Source organism: Anomalospiza imberbis, chromosome 2 (assembly GCF_031753505.1).
Source record: "Anomalospiza imberbis isolate Cuckoo-Finch-1a 21T00152 chromosome 2, ASM3175350v1, whole genome shotgun sequence".
NCBI classification, from domain to species: Eukaryota; Metazoa; Chordata; class Aves; order Passeriformes; family Viduidae; genus Anomalospiza; species Anomalospiza imberbis.
In genome coordinates, this window is record NC_089682.1 from 46,783,804 (window position 1) to 46,800,419 (window position 16,616).

At 57.4% G+C, this 16,616-nt stretch overlaps 4 protein-coding genes across 6 annotated transcripts; 2 read left to right on the forward strand and 2 right to left on the reverse strand.

The window, feature by feature from the left end:
• Positions 1-943: 943 nt before the first annotated feature.
• Positions 944-2,782, reverse strand: LOC137468770 (folate receptor alpha-like). Of its 2 annotated transcripts, none has more exons than XM_068180794.1 (5): positions 2,653-2,782; positions 2,334-2,481; positions 1,929-2,117; positions 1,719-1,854; positions 944-1,360 (listed from the first exon to the last, which is right to left on the reverse strand). In XM_068180794.1, the coding sequence occupies exons 1-5, from the start codon at positions 2,697-2,699 to the stop codon at positions 1,086-1,088; spliced, it is 795 nt and encodes a 264-aa protein (XP_068036895.1). In that variant the 5' UTR covers positions 2,700-2,782; the 3' UTR covers positions 944-1,085. The 2 variants fall into 2 exon arrangements, with proteins under 2 accessions (XP_068036895.1, XP_068036894.1); XM_068180793.1 differs by having other exon boundaries at positions 2,334-2,514; positions 2,653-2,759.
• Positions 2,783-3,809: 1,027 nt separating this feature from the next.
• On the forward strand, positions 3,810-5,659 carry ANAPC15 (anaphase promoting complex subunit 15). Its single transcript, XM_068180801.1, has 4 exons — positions 3,810-3,992; positions 4,980-5,039; positions 5,121-5,258; positions 5,399-5,659. The coding sequence occupies exons 1-4, from the start codon at positions 3,873-3,875 to the stop codon at positions 5,444-5,446; spliced, it is 366 nt and encodes a 121-aa protein (XP_068036902.1). The 5' UTR covers positions 3,810-3,872; the 3' UTR covers positions 5,447-5,659.
• Positions 5,660-5,732: 73 nt separating this feature from the next.
• LOC137468771 (transmembrane O-methyltransferase homolog) lies at positions 5,733-10,661 on the reverse strand. The gene is made up of 3 exons (XM_068180795.1): positions 7,077-10,661; positions 6,490-6,686; positions 5,733-6,264 (listed from the first exon to the last, which is right to left on the reverse strand). The coding sequence occupies exons 1-3, from the start codon at positions 7,336-7,338 to the stop codon at positions 5,944-5,946; spliced, it is 780 nt and encodes a 259-aa protein (XP_068036896.1). The 5' UTR covers positions 7,339-10,661; the 3' UTR covers positions 5,733-5,943.
• Positions 10,662-10,785: 124 nt separating this feature from the next.
• On the forward strand, positions 10,786-16,242 carry LAMTOR1 (late endosomal/lysosomal adaptor, MAPK and MTOR activator 1). 2 transcript variants are annotated; one of them, XM_068180799.1, is made up of 5 exons: positions 10,786-10,942; positions 12,651-12,796; positions 13,747-13,824; positions 14,263-14,389; positions 14,679-16,242. In XM_068180799.1, exons 1-5 carry the CDS (start codon positions 10,901-10,903, stop codon positions 14,769-14,771), a joined length of 486 nt encoding a protein of 161 aa, XP_068036900.1. In that variant the 5' UTR covers positions 10,786-10,900; the 3' UTR covers positions 14,772-16,242. The 2 variants fall into 2 exon arrangements, with proteins under 2 accessions (XP_068036900.1, XP_068036901.1); XM_068180800.1 differs by lacking the exon at positions 13,747-13,824.
• The last annotated feature ends 374 nt before the right edge of the window (positions 16,243-16,616 follow it).

The window sequence follows — 16,616 nt, forward strand, 5'->3', positions numbered from 1 at the left end:
GGACCCGCGGGGGAGCAGCAGGGGGGAGCTTGGGGGAGCACCAGTGAGGTAACGGGGGAAGATTGGTGGGGTCCTGGGGGGCGCACCTGAGAGCCACCGAGGCAGATCAGGGGCCATGAGTAGGATGTCCAGGGGGGCATCGGGGGTTCTGATCGAGGGGCAGCGGCACCGAGGGGCGGAGAGCATCGGGTAGCCGGCAGCAGCAGTGGGCAGCACGGGGAGGATGGAGAGCACCGGGGCGGGGAGCACCTGGGAGGGGGAAAGCACTTGGAGAGATAGGGACACTAGGGGAGCACCCAGGGGCATACCGAAGGGAAGACCAGGGGTACAGTGGTATGAAGGCATCGGCAGTGTGAAGGTACCAGGGAGCCGGGCACTGGGGAATGGGGGGCCGCAGTGGGGCAGGGCTGGGGCCGGGGACTGAAGAAGTGGGGGGCGCAACCCGGTTTTGCCACCAAAACCAGGGACTTCTCCATGGGCCAAGGATCAGGACGGTGCCACCCCACAGCTGGGAACACGGAGCATGTGGGGGGAAAAGGGGCTCCTGGGGTGGGCTCTGGGCTGGTGGAACTCCCTTGACAACCATGCTCCCATCTCAGAGTCCCCAGGATGTCCTCCCCTTTTCCCCCATAATTTTCCCAGTCTCATCCTGTGTACCCCAGGGTGGCAGTGACGTCCAGGGCTCTGGAGCCATATCAGGTGCTAGGACACATTAAGCAATCCCATCCTCCTGGGCTCCAGTGGCAGGCAGCCCTGTGCCTTCTGCTTTGCCCGGCACAATGGTTTTGGGGGAGGCAGTGGTGGGTAGCCAGGTTGGTCGGTATAAATGAATAGAAGTGATGTCTGCTTCATCTCCCCACCAGAAGCAGAATGAGACAAGCAGATACCCCCAGGTCCCTCAACCATCCTATTTCACCCCCACCCATCCCACAACACCCCAAGACCAAGCAGGGCAAGAGCATTTATTCATGAGCCACATGCCTTGGGGGAGGACACAGCTTGGGGACATCCCATGGGGTGGCACAAGGCAGCCTGGTGACCCACCTGACCACCTACTGCCTGCTCCTGCCTGCAGCCCGTCCTCCTCAGAGCAGGGCCAGTAGGGTGAGGAGCAGCAGGGACAGCAGGATAGAGAGCGGGGAGTTTGGGGGAGCATCACCATGGGCATAATATTGGGCAACGACAACATTGGGGTTCCCCTGTGTGGGGTCGAACCACATCTGGATGCAGCGACCGCTGCCACGGTGGTAGGATGTGTAGCGGTAAGAGCCAGACCAGATCTGCTCGCAGAGTGCAGCCGCCGTGGGGAACACAAACTTGAACTTCTGGCACATGGCACCCTTGGGACACTGGTTGGTGCCTGGGGGTGGGCAGGGGGTGAAGTGGCTGAAGGGCTTTGGGAAATAGGTGTTGTTCCCCTGTGCATGGGGTGCAGATGGGTCCCACTGGCATTGGTGGGGAAGAGAGAGTTGACCTCAAGGTGGCACAGGGTCTACCCTACATGCCATAAGGACCCTCACACCCCCTGACCCACTCACATGCACAGGGGACTCCCACCTGGCTGCCACCCCCACCCCATGGGGACCCTCACATCCCTGGACCCACTCACACCCACCAGGGAGGGTGGACACAACCTCCCCTGCAGCAATATGGAGGGTAACTGGAGACTCACAGGAGAGTCAAGGCATGATGGGGGCTACCCTGCAACCCCCACTCACCTGTAGTCCAGTTCCAGCCCTTGTGCCAGTTGACCTTGCAGGTGACAGCATCCTGGCAATCCTCCCACCACTGCTCACAGTCCTCCTGGCACAGTGGCACATCCCGGATCCGCTCCTTCCGCCAGCTGCTGTCTGCCTGCAGGGCCCCCAGTTTTTCCCAGTTTACCTCAGGGATCCTGGTGGGTGGGTGAGGGCAGGGTCTTCACCTACCTGGTCGATCCATGGCCCCAGGTTAGGGGAACACTCATAGAGACACATGTCCTGGATGAAGTGGCGCTTGCACTTCTCTGGCATAGCCCCACAGTGGTCCCAATTGAAGTTGTACAAGTAGGACTGGTCCTGGTGAGCTTCCAAACTCGTGTTGGCAGTGCAGCAGGCATTGTCCTTCCAGAGGATACACTGCACCGGGGCAGCTGGGGCTCAGCTGGGACCCATCAGGACCCACCAGGGCTCAGCTGGGACCTGCTGCAGGTCCAGGGAAAGCACCAGTGCCCATGGGTAGGTGACACTGGGTGATGGAATTCATGTTGGGGCACAGAGCCCTCCAGCCTCCATCCTGGTGACCCCACAGCAAGTGACACCAGTGGGAGCTGGTGCAGTGGATGAGGACCATACCTGCCCATAGAGCTGCCCCTCAGGGCCAGGCTCTGTTTTATGGTGCTTGGCATCCATGCAGACGTTGAGCAGCGAGTCCTGTGTCACCGTCACTGCTGCAGCAGCAGCTGGCCAGGCCACCAGCAGAGCCAACACCGCTGCCATCGCTCTGCCAGGGCAACAGCAGGTCAGGATGGCAGCACTGAGACATGCGGTGACAGCAGGGACAAAGTCCCCCACTGTGCATGTGGAAGCACGGCAGCACATGGTCACTGCCCACGACCACTGACAGTGGGGTCAGGGATCTTACCTGGGGGTGCCAGGGGATCGAGGCTCTTACCTGGGGGGCAGCTGGGCTCCAGGTGCCGTGGGACGAGTGCAGCTCATCTCAAAGGTCGTGGTGCAGCACAACCCGTGGCCCCTGATCACGGGACATGGGAAGGCAGCGGATTGGGCAGCACTGAGGACACAGTGCATCCCGCCCTGGCACCCCACTGTGTCCTGGATTGACACTCATGCCCATCCTGGCCCCTCATCAGCCCCACATGCAGCTGGGATTCATCCTCCTGGCGCCAGGCTGGGGCCAGCACCAGCCAAAATCCACTTAAGGCTGTTTTTCCTTCCCTCCCGTGGGAGGTGGCCTGATTCCCTGACACCAGCACAAGGGGCGGGACCTGGCCCCCCAATACCACAGGGTCCCTGTGAGTGACTGGGGGGAAACACCACAGTGGGTAAGAGATGTTGCTGGCAGGGACAGGTACCCCCGTGGGGTCACAGATGGCCACAGGGTAGAGGCAAGTACCCCTCATTGAATTACAGGTACTCCAGGGGATCACAGATGCCCCATGGAGGGGGGAGCAGATACCCTGCAAGAGAGCAGTCACCTGTGGTTCGGGAGGGACAGAAACGTTCCCGGGTGAGACACGCCTGGGGAGGGGGGCAGGGAGGGAAGATACCCTGCAAGGGGCAGATACTTCCAAGGTCACACATGATGGGGGGCCAGACATGTCCCGGAGATAACAGATGCCCTGAGGAGGGAGGAAGATACCCCCCTCACAGATGACAGATAATCCCACCCATGGATGACAGTTGCCCCCAAAGGAGCAGATACCCCATCAGGATCACAGATACCTGCTCACTGGGGTCACTGGTACCTGTGGGGGTCACATACCCACCATTAGTCACAAATACCCCAAGGGGGGCACAGATATTCCGTGGGGATCACAAATACCCCCTGACGAGGGTCACAGATCCTCCCCATTGGGGTCACAGATAACTCCGGGGCTGGCCACGTATACCCGGGCCGTCACAACGGCCCCAGACTCGGACGTGCGGGTAGTGGGGGGGACGGGGGACGACAGACCCATCGCCTGTCAATCAGACAGCGCCCCGCCCCCAGACGGCGCCCTAGGCCACGCCCTACACGTTCTCCCCTTGTGGGCCTGGCCCCGCCAGGTATCACCACACTCCCTCTGCGCATGCTCCGTGCTCTGTAACTGGTTCCGGGTTGGACTCCACTTCCGGCTCGGCGGCTGGCGCCGGCCTGGCGCTGTTCCCGCCATGTCCACGCTGTTCCCCTCACTCCTGCCCCGCCTCACCGAGTCCCTCTGGTTCAACCTCGACCGGCCGTGCGTTGACGAGACCGAGCTGCAGCAGCAGGAGCAGCAGCACCAGGCCTGGGTGGGCACCGGGGTGGGGGGAGACCTGGGGCCGCGGGGCCGGGAACGGCTTCGGGGCTGAGGAAGTGGCCCTGCTCCTTCAGCAGGTACGGCTGCCGTGCTCGTTGCAGCCCCGGGGCAGTGCCCGGGGTGGGGGCTCGCGGGCGTCCCGGGACACGGGGCTCCTCCGCTGCGTCGCTCCCCCCGCGTGTTCACCGACTGTGCCCGTGTTTCAGCGTCTTGTGCCGGTGTTGCCGGCTCGGGCACCGCTACTCTCGTGTCCGTCATCCGTGTGTCACGCTGGCTCGGTGCGGGCTGTTACCGGAGCTCCCCGTTTTACTGTGTGGGGTTAATAAGTTTCTGCTGAGCCGATGCTCCTGCACTAGCTCCCAATTAATTAATTAACTAATCTCCCGAGGGAGGCAAGGAGCGATTTCTGATCCTGGTAACTGACAAGTCTTTGCGCTGTGAGCGTGGTTTTGTGCCCCTGAGTATGGTGGGAAGAACATCTATTTGATTAAAGTTTAAAAAAATACTAATTAAGTGTTTATAATTAAACAATAAAGTTTAAATCAATTAAAACCTCAGCACGTAGAAGAGGTTCCAAGTCCCTCTGCGTGGGAGGTGCTGACATATTTTAATTGAGCTTTAATTATCTGGTGTGGCTGTGTTCGTCTGGCTCATCAGATGTCCCAGATTTGGTTATTTTTTGATAAAGAAATACATAAGCTCTGTGTTTGGGCTTCTGATGCCACACATGGGGACACCTCAAACCCTCTCAGCCCCAGAGTGTCATTGGGACCAACCTGCTTGGTGCCAGGGTGTTCAGGCAGATGTCTGGAGCTGCTCTTCCCTGCTTGGCTGGGAGATGCAAGGGAGGAAGCAGGACTCAGGCTGGAAATGGGCGTGGTCAGTAAGCGACACAAGCCGGCAGCTGAGCTGGAAGGGCCTGTTTGCTGGGGTATCATGGAGCTGTTGGAGTGCTCACCCGCCTCTCTCCCTTCCCCAGCTCCAGAGCATTGCTGAGAAGGACAACAACTTGGTGCCCATAGGAAAGCCAGCGTCCGAGGTGGGTGTGTGGGCAGGGAAGTGGGGGGTTGCCATAGGGCTTGAGGGGCAGATGGGGTTGCTGGAGCTGTTGTGTCCACAGCACTATGATGAGGAGGAGGAGGAGGATGATGAAGATGATGAAGACAGTGAAGAGGACTCAGAAGATGATGAAGACATGCAGGATATGGATGAGATGAATGATTATAATGAGTCTCCTGATGATGGGGAGATCAATGAGGTAAATAGTGTGAGACCCCAAAGCAGGGGATGTGAAGTGTGTAGGACCCTGAGCATGAGCTCCAGGGGCTGTCTTCTCTCCTTCACACCCTCTGTTAAGTTCTTGCTCTGGGGGAGATCTTAAACCTCTTTCTTTCCCAGGTGGACATGGAAGGGACAGAGCAGGATCAGGACCAGTGGATGATCTGATTCTGCCACAACCACACTAAACCAGAGGCTGGGGGAGAGCCTTTGCCCCCCATGGCTCTGGGGGACAGTTCAGTGAAGCTCCTCCTTCCATGGGTGCTGTGTGGGGCAGGAGGTTCAGAGGGAAGCCCCCCAGGGGAGCCAGTGGGGAGACTGCCACCTGGCATACTGGAACTTACACATCTTTTCTAATAAACTCAGTTTTCAAGAAAACAACCCCAAATCTAGTGTCTGAGGCCACCAGGGCAGGCAGGGGGTACCACCCAGGCAAGTGCAGGGCTGCTCCCCACCATTCACTGGTGCACCTGGCAGATCTCCCTGTGCAGTGCAGGCAGGAGCACTACAGGGAATGAGCCCTTCATTACCCACTGCACCCCACCACAGACCACAGCAGCCACTGCCTTTTCTCCAGAGCCCATGTTGAAGCCAAGGCAGGGGGTTGGGTAGCTGGCACTCCTGCAGTAACTGTGGCCACCACAAGGCAGGAGCTTGCCACCCGCTCAGTGGGTACCGATGTAGCGGAGCTCAGCGATACCATCAGGAATGGCGCGGAAGTACTCCAGGCTAGCACGGTGCACCTTGCAGTGGTATTTGCCGCAGGTCTTGGCATACTGCAGGAAGTGAGGTGCCCCAGGGAAGAGGACATTATCAGCCAGGATGGTGGCCCCTTCAGCCAGCAGCTGGTGGCTTTCCAGCAGCCGTAGATCCCGCAGGTAGCAGCGTTTCCAGTGATCCATGAAGACCAAGTTGGCATTCATCAGGCCGTGCTTCTCCCGCAGGTGGGGTATCACCTCTTCTGAGGGGCCCACGATCAGCTCCACCTGTGCTGCATCACCCTCAGTCACTGGGGCAGGGTGTCATGGTGCCCACCCACCACCCTGCTTTACAGGGTGGTGAGAGGTCCACATGGGACAGGATCTTTCTCTTCCCACATATACTACCCAGCAGGTGCCACAGTCCCTGCCACAGCAGCAAAGGACCCCCACCCATCTCCTCCCTGGTTTCATGTGCAGAGCTGGGTTTTATCCCAGTGCCTGGGTGCTCACCGTCTGTTCGCTGAAGCCGGCCAGGCAGATGACCTTCTCGGCCACGGCAGCATGTTGGGGGTCCCCCTCGATGGTGTAGAGGCGAGCACCTGGGGGCAGCCCCTGTGCCAGCAGCACGGTGCCATAGCCACAGTATGTGCCCAGCTCCAGCACCCGCAGTGGTGCCCGCTCCAACAGCACCCGCTCCACGATCCGCCCTGACATGGCATGTGCCTTTCAGCACCCACCAATCTGTGCCACCCCAGCCCTGGGCAGGGCAAAGGTGCCGAGCAGTTCCCAGTGCCCAGAGGGATGGAGGAGAGCCATGCCAAAAATGCCACAGCCAGGTCAGTGATGCCATAGCCATACTAACAGTGCCATGGCTGTGCTGGCAGTGCAATGGCCATGTCACTGGTGCCAGAATCATGCCAACAATACTATGGCTATATCAACAATGCCACTGCCATGCCAATGGTGCTGTGATCACACCGACACTGTCACAGGCATGTCACTGGTGTCATGGCCATGCCAATGGTGCCATAGAGGTGCCGTGGCCATGCTGGCAGTGCCATGCCCTGTGTGGCGTGGAAAAGCAAGGTGGCACTCACCTTTGTCAGGCCCCACACAGCTGAGGTGCTCACAGTGGTAGCACCACTGATCGAAGGTCTGGAGGATGTGGTGGGGGTCCCCAGGGATGGCATGGGTCAGCAGGTACTGGAAGGCACGCTGTTCCCGCGAGGTGCCAGTGAGCCTGTCCCGCAGCCAGGCCACCAGCACTGCCCGGTACAGCAGCATCAGGTAGTGCCGGTACCGGATCAGCAGGGTGACAATGAAGGGGAGGAAGGCCAGGGCAATCGCCGGAGACACCATCACAAGCAAGCGAGGCTGTGCTTTTTTGCACAGTTGCTGAGTTGACTTTGTTAGTTTTGTATTTAACCTAGGAGTTCTGCTAAATGGGAAGTTCTGCACCCTTTGTGTCCACTATCATTAGCATAACCTTGGGCCCAGGCTTTGAAAATCTCCCCTGTGCAGAGATCATTGAAGCATTGTGAGCCCTTAAACCATAACGAGGCAAATCTATCTCCTCACAGGGGATGCTGTTGGTGGGGTGTCTTCCCAGGGTGCCAGCCTCACAGCTCCCAGTCATGCTACAAGTTGGCTGTGCTGTGCACCCCCTGGAAGTACCTCTCCCTGGGCTCCAGTGCTGCTGGGCCTGCAGGGCTGGGGCACCCTAGGATTCTGTGGAGATCCCTGTGTCAGGGCTGGGGAGTGCTGGGGACCCATCTGCCACGGTCCAGATATTGGGGTTGGCAGGGCTGGCATCCCAGGAAATTGTGCTGCTGTGAGGGGCCTTGTTCCACACAACCCCTTGGACCCCCCCTTGGTCCAGCTTTGCTGCTCCCATCCCCTGTATTCTGCACCTCACACCCTACTCCCCACACCCTGCTCCCCACACCCTCAGCTGTTGGGGGTGCCCAGCCACAGCAACAGGATAGGGCAATGGGGGTGGCACCTACCTGTCCCCACACTCCAGGCAGCCGGAGGCAGGCAGTCCTGTGTGGAGCCCTGCTGCCACTCAATTATTGATGGTGTCACCACAGCTGCAGCTGCTTCCGGAGCTCCGGTTACCAGCTCAGTGGGGCTGGCAATGGAGACGGGGCCAGGCTGGGGCAGGGAGATGGTCCTGGTCTGCACAAGGGGGCCTGGGGCTGGGGCGCTGATACTGGAGCTGGGGTGCTGATACTGGGGCCTGGGGTACCAGTAGCATGGCTGGGATCCCAATACTGGTGTGTAGTACTAGGAGCTATGGTCCTGATACTAGAGCTAGAGTCCTGTCACTGTGCACTGAGAATACTGGAAACACTGGGCGATAGGAGGATGGGGAGCCAGAAGCACTGGGCACTGGGAAGACTGGGAGCCCTAATCAGTGGACACTGGAGACAGTGTGGGCCTGGGTACCATGGGAGCATTGGGAGCACTGGGGGTGTGGAGGCTCGGGGCACTGGGATCTGTTGTGGATTAGGAATGGTACCCCCTGTTCAGTGCCCCCACCGAGACCCTCCAAAGCATGCCCATTCTCTCACTGCCCTGCTTTCCTCTCCCCCTTCCCACAGTGGCAGGATGGAGAGGAGGCACAAAAGGTAAAGATCTCAGGTTGAGATAAGAACAATTTAATGGCTATAAGAAAATGAACAGTAACAGCAACAATATTAATGACAAGTGGTACAAGAAAAGAAAAGATTCTCATAGAAGACCACCCTTCCAACAACAGATGATACCAGACAGCTCCCTCTGCCAATTTATTCGACAGTGAGTTGGCGTATGACAATGGCATGCTCTTTGTCCTTGTGGCGTACAAACTTGTGGCATACAGTCCTTGTGGTGTACAGTCCTTGTGCTACAAGGACTGTGTACACTGGACATCTGCCCCTAAAGGGGACTTTGTTATTTGTCCCTATAGTTGACTCAATCTCCAGCACCACTAATTCTCTCCAAGATACTGGGTACCATGCTCCACGGTGTTCCACATGCCTCAATGCACAACTCGATCATCCTTGAGAGAATGCCTTTCCCTCACGCTTGTCAGGAGTTGCCTTCAGAGCCTGAGAGTTTTTGTCCTCTTCCCAATGCCCTTGTCAATGTTCACATCCCAGGACAAGGATCCCAGTTGCTTGGCTTCACTACCATCCCGTTCCATATCGTGGGCCAGGATATCCCAGCACTGGAATAGCCAGGTCACCAGGGGCTCACCTAACTGGCGGCTGGAACCTTTTCACACATCTTACAGCTCACCTGGGGCCATAGACCAGGTGATTTTTCTCTGGCCCTGCCTCCTCCTCCTGTTCTGAGGACCCTGCTTCGCCATCCCTCGCTAACTGAACTGATTTTGTCTTGGATTCCTTCTTCTGTGCAGGGCTGACTGCCCCCAGCACGGGCTGTTCCCCTGGTTCAGCTGCAGTTGGCATGGCCATGGTGCCTGTTGCTCCGTTTCCTCCTCCCCTGAGAGTGCTGTCCACTGTCCTCTGGAGTTGACACAGCATTCTCCTTGCAAATATTCTGTCACTTTATCAGAGTCCTGTTGCTGTTCAGGAAGCTGAGCAGCTTCCTGAACTTCCTGTTCAGGGGTGAACTCCCAAACCACTGAAGCAGAGAATTTCTCAAAAAATTGCCCAATTTTCTCGCACATTCCATGCCACTCATGACCATTCCCCCTCGGGACAGGTGTCTGAATGGCCTTCTTGGAAACCTCTGTTCTGCCTCCAAACATGACTCTAAACACAGTGTGGACTGCACTGAGACATAGCAGACATAGCAACAAGAACATGCTTTCCTTACCATCCAAAGGGAATTGAAAATTCTCAAAAGCTGTTGTAACAGGCCTGAAGGAGGAAAAGGGGGGAAAGGGGGAGAAAAATCATCCTTCCCTTGTTCCCCCCACAGATTGGGTACAGTTATTAATGGACTTCCAAAGGCAGTGCTGAAGTAAGGGCAGGAGAGCAGCACTGAATACACATCCCAGAGTACCCTCACTGCCCTTGATATCATCACGTCATAAACTCACATCCCACAGTACAGCAACAAAGAAAGGCCGATCCTTGTCCCTGCTCCATAAAAGGTCACCCCAAGGAGCACATAGAGGAATACAGGAACAGAACAGCCCAAGCACCATAGTGACCAGTGGCTCTGGACCTAATACAGCAAATGCTGAGATCAAGTTTGTTTCCAACCTACTATACTGTTACCTCAACCCTTAGTGCCCCACGCTGGATAACAAACAAGGACAGTCGTGGTTTAGCTCCAGCCAGCAATCAAGCCCAACACATCCACTTGCCCACTCCCCAAAAGAAAGATCAGAGAGAGAATTGGAACGGTAAAAGCTGGAAATCTCGTGGGTTGAGGGAAAGCAAAGACCACACACACAAGCAAAGCAAAACAAGGAATTGCCCACTTCGCATGGGCAAGCAGGTGTTCAGCTATTCCAGGAGAGCAGGGCCCCATCACGTTACAGTTATTTGGGACAACAAACACCATCACTCCAGACATCCCCCTCTTCCTCCTTCTTGCCCCCTCTTTATATTCTGCGCACTGGAAGACGTGGGAACATGGGGGCACTGGGAACACTAAGACCCCTGAGTGAGAGCGTGCCGTGTGGGCGCGGGAGCGCGCGCGGAACACGCCGTGAGCGGGGGGGGGGGGGGGGGCGCTGCCCTGGCAGCACTCACGTGACCACGCCCGCAAGGCCGCGTGACGTAGCCCACGTGCGAGCATCGTTCCGTCCCATGTGACGCCACCGCGCGCGCCCCCGGCGGCGGGCGCGGACGTGTGTGTGTGTGTGTGTCCGTGTGTGCCCCCGCTGCTCACGTGACCGGCGTGACTCGGCGCTCACGTGACCGCGCGGCGGGGCCGTGCCGGAGCCGGGGCCGCGCTCGCCATGGGCTGCTGCTACAGCAGCGAGGCCGAGGCCTCCGACCAGGTGGGCCTGGCGCCGGGGGGACACGAGGCCCGCGGCGGGGGTGGCGCCGGGAGGGACGCTCGGTCCCACTCCCGGCTCTCCCGGGGCTTCCCGGTTGCTGGGGGGCAGGCGGCGCGCGTCCTCGGCGGGGCTTGGCCCTTCTCTGCTCCCGGGCAGTCTCTGAGCGCTGCTCCCGCCTGTCGCCGCCTTCGTGTCACTCGTTCCTCGCGTGTATCGCGCCGTCTCATGTGTCCCCCTGGTGCCGCGTGGGGGCTGGAGGCGGGGGCTCGGGGGTCGTGCCAGACCCTCCCGCCGTCCTGCTGCAGGTGTAAGTCCAAGGCCTCAAACGACACCGGCGAGAGCAACACCAGCTTTTCCTTCTTGGGACAGCGTGACTGCCACGCATCTCAGGGGCCGGGACAGAACTGGGGCTGTCACCTGTCCCGCGAAACTTAATCCCCCGGGTGCGGTGAGAGCTAGGCAGGGACAGCCTGTCCCAGGGGGAGCCCAGCCGGCTTCCCCTTGGGTCGTGAGAAAGGAAGGAGAAGGGCCTGGGCTGGAGTATCGCAGCAGCATTTCCCAGCAGGAAGAAGGGGAGGGGAAGCTTCTGGCCGGGGAGGAGCTGGAGATGCCACTGACTGCGTGTGTGGAGAAGTGGTTGCACTCCCAGCTCACCATGGGTCACAGGCTGAGCATCCTTTTAGGACAAGACAGACGTGGAAGGGCTTGAGCATGTCCAGAGGAAGGGAACGGCGCTGGAGAAGGGGCTGGAGCACAAGGAGTGGCTGAGGGAGCCAAAGGGGCTCAGCCTGCAAGGAGGCTCAGGGATTACCTTCTCACTCTCCACCACTCCCTAACAGGAGGGTGGAGCCAGGTGGGAGTCTGCCTCTGCTCCCAGGGAACAAGCAACAGGACAGGAGGAAAGGGCCTCTGGTTGTGCTATGGAAGGTTTAGGTTAGATATTCGGGAAAGTTTCCCTAAAAGTGTTGTACAGCTGTGACACGGGATGTCCAGAACAGTGTTGGAGTCCCCAGCCCTGGTGGGATTTAAAATGGTTGTAGACTTGGCACTTGGGGACCTGGTTTAGTGGTGGGCTTGGCAGCGCTGGGAGAACAGTTGGGCTCAGAGGGCTTTTCCAATTTTACTGATTCTGTGATCTTGTTCTAATGGGTGTTTGTGCCCATGATCTCCCTACTGGGCTCTTCTCACAGCCCCTACAGCACCATTCAGCCAAGCCATAGGATCAAGGTCTGGGCTGCAGCTCTGCATCTCCTGGAGTGGGGGAACATGCCCTGTGACTCTGGGAACCCCCCACCCCACACAGTCCCTGGGCTTTGACAGGTGGGATTCACCTGGCTCAGGTGAGCCCCCTGCTGTGCCAGGGTGGGCTCTCTGTGGTGCCCAGTTAGGGGTGGGGCCATGGTAGGTCCTCATTAGCTGCAGGGTTTGATGCTGGCTGCAGACTCCTGCCTGCAGGATTGGCCACTCCAAATGTGCTGCCTGATTTCAGCCACTTGCTGCCTTTGTGGCTGGAGGGGCTTCCTCTGGGAAAAAGCAAAAGAATTGGGCAAAGAGGTACCTGGCAGAGCTGAGGCTGTTGTGGATTACACTGGGATGCATAGGGAGCACTCCTGGCTGGTCAGGGAAGGGTGAGACTTGCCTTATCCTGTGGGCTTAGTGCTGCTGGTGTGGGGAAGCCAGGGCTGATTTTCCTTTGCCTTTCACTCAGGAGGAAGAGACAAAGCGGCTGCTGGAGCCGGCAGCCAGCCCACCCAACAAGGTGCTGAACGGAGCAGAGCAGAGCTACCACAACCTCCCGTCGGCACGCACCGATGAGCAGGCCATGCTGTCCTCCATCCTCGCCAAAACAGCCATGTAAGCCTCAGGCCATGCCCATGGGGCAGGCAGCACGCCTTGGGGACCAGCGGTGATCCTGAATGTGGCACGCAGCTTGGGGGCTGCCTGGCTATGGGCCCCGGTGATCAGCCATATGTGCTGAAGGGAGAGCTGTGGCAGCTGTGGCAGAGCCCTCCTTGTCCCTCTGCCCTCAGACAGCCCTGTCCCTCAGCTTTGATTCCCATGGGGACACAGAGAGAAGACCCCAGATGTGAGGTAACCCCTCAGCTGCTGGGCTGGAAATAGGGGCAGGGTTTGGATGAGAAAGTGAGTCCATGGGGATGTGGGGAGGGTGGCTGGAGGGGCAGCAGCATTGTATCCCCTTCTGAGGAGGCTTTCACTCAAATGCACAGGGGCAATGTGGGGAGAGGGCTGTGTCCAACTTGGCTGGGAGGGCTTTGGGATGCTCGTAGGTCCCTCTGCTCCCCTGCCTGACATTGGAGAGCTAGTGGCAACTGGTGTGTATCCAGCATGCAGGGCCACAGCAGCTCTGAGTACTGCTTTGCTGTGGGGTGCACACAATGGGGCTGCGGCAGGGCCCTGGGCAAGCGCCTGGGTCGTCTGTGAGCCCAGGGCCCACTTTGTCCTCCCAGTGGTTCCTTTTTTCTCCAGGTGACTGCATGCCAAGCTCCCCAGAGCCCAGACCAGCCCCCAGCTTCCTGCAGCCTCTGCCTGCATCCCTCTGCCCTAGGGCAGCTGTGGGCAAACAGTCCCTGGCATTCCTTCCTGATGAACAGCTGCTCCAGGCTGGCACACTTGTGGCCAACTGGCAGCATTCATTGGACGAGTTTGGCCTTGAGATGTTTGTTTTTGGGTGCTGTCAGGTGCTGGACTTTGTCTGTCCTGGTCAGAGGATGCTCTGAGATGGGGAGGGAACTCATGGGGAGCAATGAGCCTCCAGTGGGAGCCACTGTCTCGTGTCTCTGCAGCAACATCATCGATGTGTCGGCAGCGGATTCCCAGGGCATGGAGCAGCATGAGTACATGGACAGAGCCAGGCAGTACAGGTGGGACCTGCACTTCTCTGCTGGGGTGTCTGCAGTCCTTCACAGCTGTGTGTGTCCCTGGGCAGGTCCCAGGGGTTTTGGCCTGGGGGAATGAACTCAGCGTGTAGAAGAGCTGCCTCATCTCAGAGAGCAGGATGCCCATGACAGTGCAGGCAGCAGAGCCCAGGGCAAAGGGCTCCTGTGTTCACCCAGCCCTTGGGGCAGATGGTCGGGGGCTGGATGTGACTGCTTCTGCTTGAAAGGTGCCTGTGTGGGAGAGCTGGAAGCTCCCTCATCCTCCTGCTGCAGGGAGTGAAGAGGGCTGGATGCTGGGAGTGCAGCTCCACTGCCCTCCCTTTCTCCCGCTGGGGGTGTCAGGTGCCTGGGGGTGCAGCACCTGTCTTCTGGATGTCCCCACGTCTTGGCATGGCACTGATGTTCGCTGCTCTCCCCTCACAGCACACGCCTGGCCATGCTCAGCAACAACCTGACGCACTGGAAGAAGCTCCCACTGCTGCAATCTCTGACTAACCAACCGCACCAAGTGCTCGCCAGTGACCCTGTCCCCTTCGCAGACCTGCAGCAGGTGAGCAGGGCTGGGGTGAGCCCTGAGCCCTTGTGATGCTCCCCAGAGACACATCCTGGTCCTGGGGGAGCAGTAATGCCCTCCTGCTTGCCCAGAGCCCTGACACAACTTATTAGAGCTGAGGGCAAAGCCTAGGTCAGGTTTAAAGCCTTGTTAGAGGTGGGAGCAAAGCCCAGGACAGGCTTAGGGACTCCTTAGGGCTGGAGGCTGACCTCCTGCAACTGTTTTTTTGGGATAACCGGGAATTTCAGTAGCCTCCAGTGACACAGCCATGTCTTCGTGCCTGCAGGTGTCCCGGATAGCTGCCTATGCCTTCAGTGCGCTCTCACAGATCCGTGTTGACGCCAAAGAAGAACTGGTTGTACAGTTTGGCATCCCCTGAACCTGCCCCCACTACTGCTGCTTCAGCGCTTTGGGTTGTTTTTGGTTTTTTTCCTGATTTTTTTTTTCCTCTTTATATCTTTTCCCTCCCCATGCTGCTGCCACAGAACTTGGACAGATACCCTGTTTCCTACTAAATGCCAAAGCGCACATCATTGGCACATTGAGCCCACCTGCATTGCTTGAGGCTTTCTCCTCTTTGTGGGTGGGTGGGTGTGCGCGAGGAGCAGGCTGTGTCAGCTGGACAAGCACAAAGGGAACAGCCAGTGCAAGGAGGCCCTGGTGTGGGTCAGCACCATGTGCCAGGTCACCAGGATGGGTGGGCTGGAGCCAGGCAGATGTGATGCTCTGCATGGGGCCTGGTGGCTCCAACACCATCCCTTCTCCTTTTTACATGTTTAGGCCTTTATTTTGGTTGTTTGGTTTTTGGTTTTGTTGGTTTTTTTTAATTATTATTTTTTGCCACAGTAGATAAAGCCACTTTGATCCAGTGCCTGTCTCTGCTGTTCTCTGTTGGACACAGCATGGATGTGATGGGGGAGCCATGCCCTGGTGGGGGGATACACACATCTGTCTGACCCCTTTCGCCTCTTCGATCATGTGCCACAGGACCAAGAGGACAAGGGGATAGGGAATGTATCATGACCCACCTTTAAGGGGAAGGAGGCACCCGAGATTCCTAAATGCTCATGATCGAAAGGGATGTCAAAAGTCAGGGTTTGCAAATAATCAGAAAGTTTTATTAGTAAATTACACACTTGGCATGGAAATTGCAGGGTACCTTTTTATGGGTAGGTTTCCCCAGCCTGAAGATGGATTTCTCATTTTCTATGCAAATTAGTTGTCATGCACAGTCTTTTCTTTCAGGTCTTCCTGGAAATGGGTCAGAGGGGTTTAGGGGTCTTTGGTCATCTTACTCCTACCCTATAGTCCATGCCCACTTCCTGCCACTCATTCCTGTGCTTATGCTGTACTGTCTTGTGCTTGTCAGCAGGAACTACAACAAGGATGTTTTTCCAGTGCTGCCCTATCTCACCTTGCCTCCCTTCTTTAGCCACATCTCGTTCTTTCTCATGGTGTGTTAAGATCAACAGTCCTTGTTTATTACCAAGTCCTTGCTTGACTCCACAGCCATCCAATTATCTATGTTTGAGACATACACATTAGCTCTCCTATGTTCTGGGAATAGAATGCTCAGTGACACTCAGTGAGACTGTGGTTTATAGGGTCATTAGAGAGTGGGCTTCAGTATGCATTAGTCCTTTATAATTGAGAGCTCAAAGGGTCTCACTTTGGATTGCTGTCTAGAAGGTCGCAAGAGAGTGGGCTTTAGTCATAGTAATTTTCCATCCTGGCCACAATTTGAGTTGGTTGAACGTTCAACAACAAAAATACTGTTCCACTTGGGTTATTACTCGGGCAAGAAAAATAAGTTTCCAAGTCTGTTCATTAAAAAACAGATGCTCAATAAACATCTCTTAGTTCCTTGGAACAGATTATATCCAATAAGCTCAAGAGGGGCTTAGTCTGGGTGCTCTTTGTGAAGGCCAAAGTCTAACAAGCATTTCTCAGGTCTTGGTGGGGCCTGGGCGGTGGTGGGGACATGTGCCACCACAATCCAGTCCATGACTAAACTTCTGTGGGCCTCTACAGGATGAAATAGGGCTGTGGCCACCGGAACAAGCGCAGGACCCCCCAAGTGAGATGAGGCCCCACTAGTAGGTCAGGACAGGTTTGGGGGCTGGTGAGGACCCCTGCCTAGCTGGCACTCCAGGGCAGACTGGGGTGTCTGCATGTGACACATCACCAGAGTCCCCCACGTGTACCCTGACTCACTGTGGGCTTC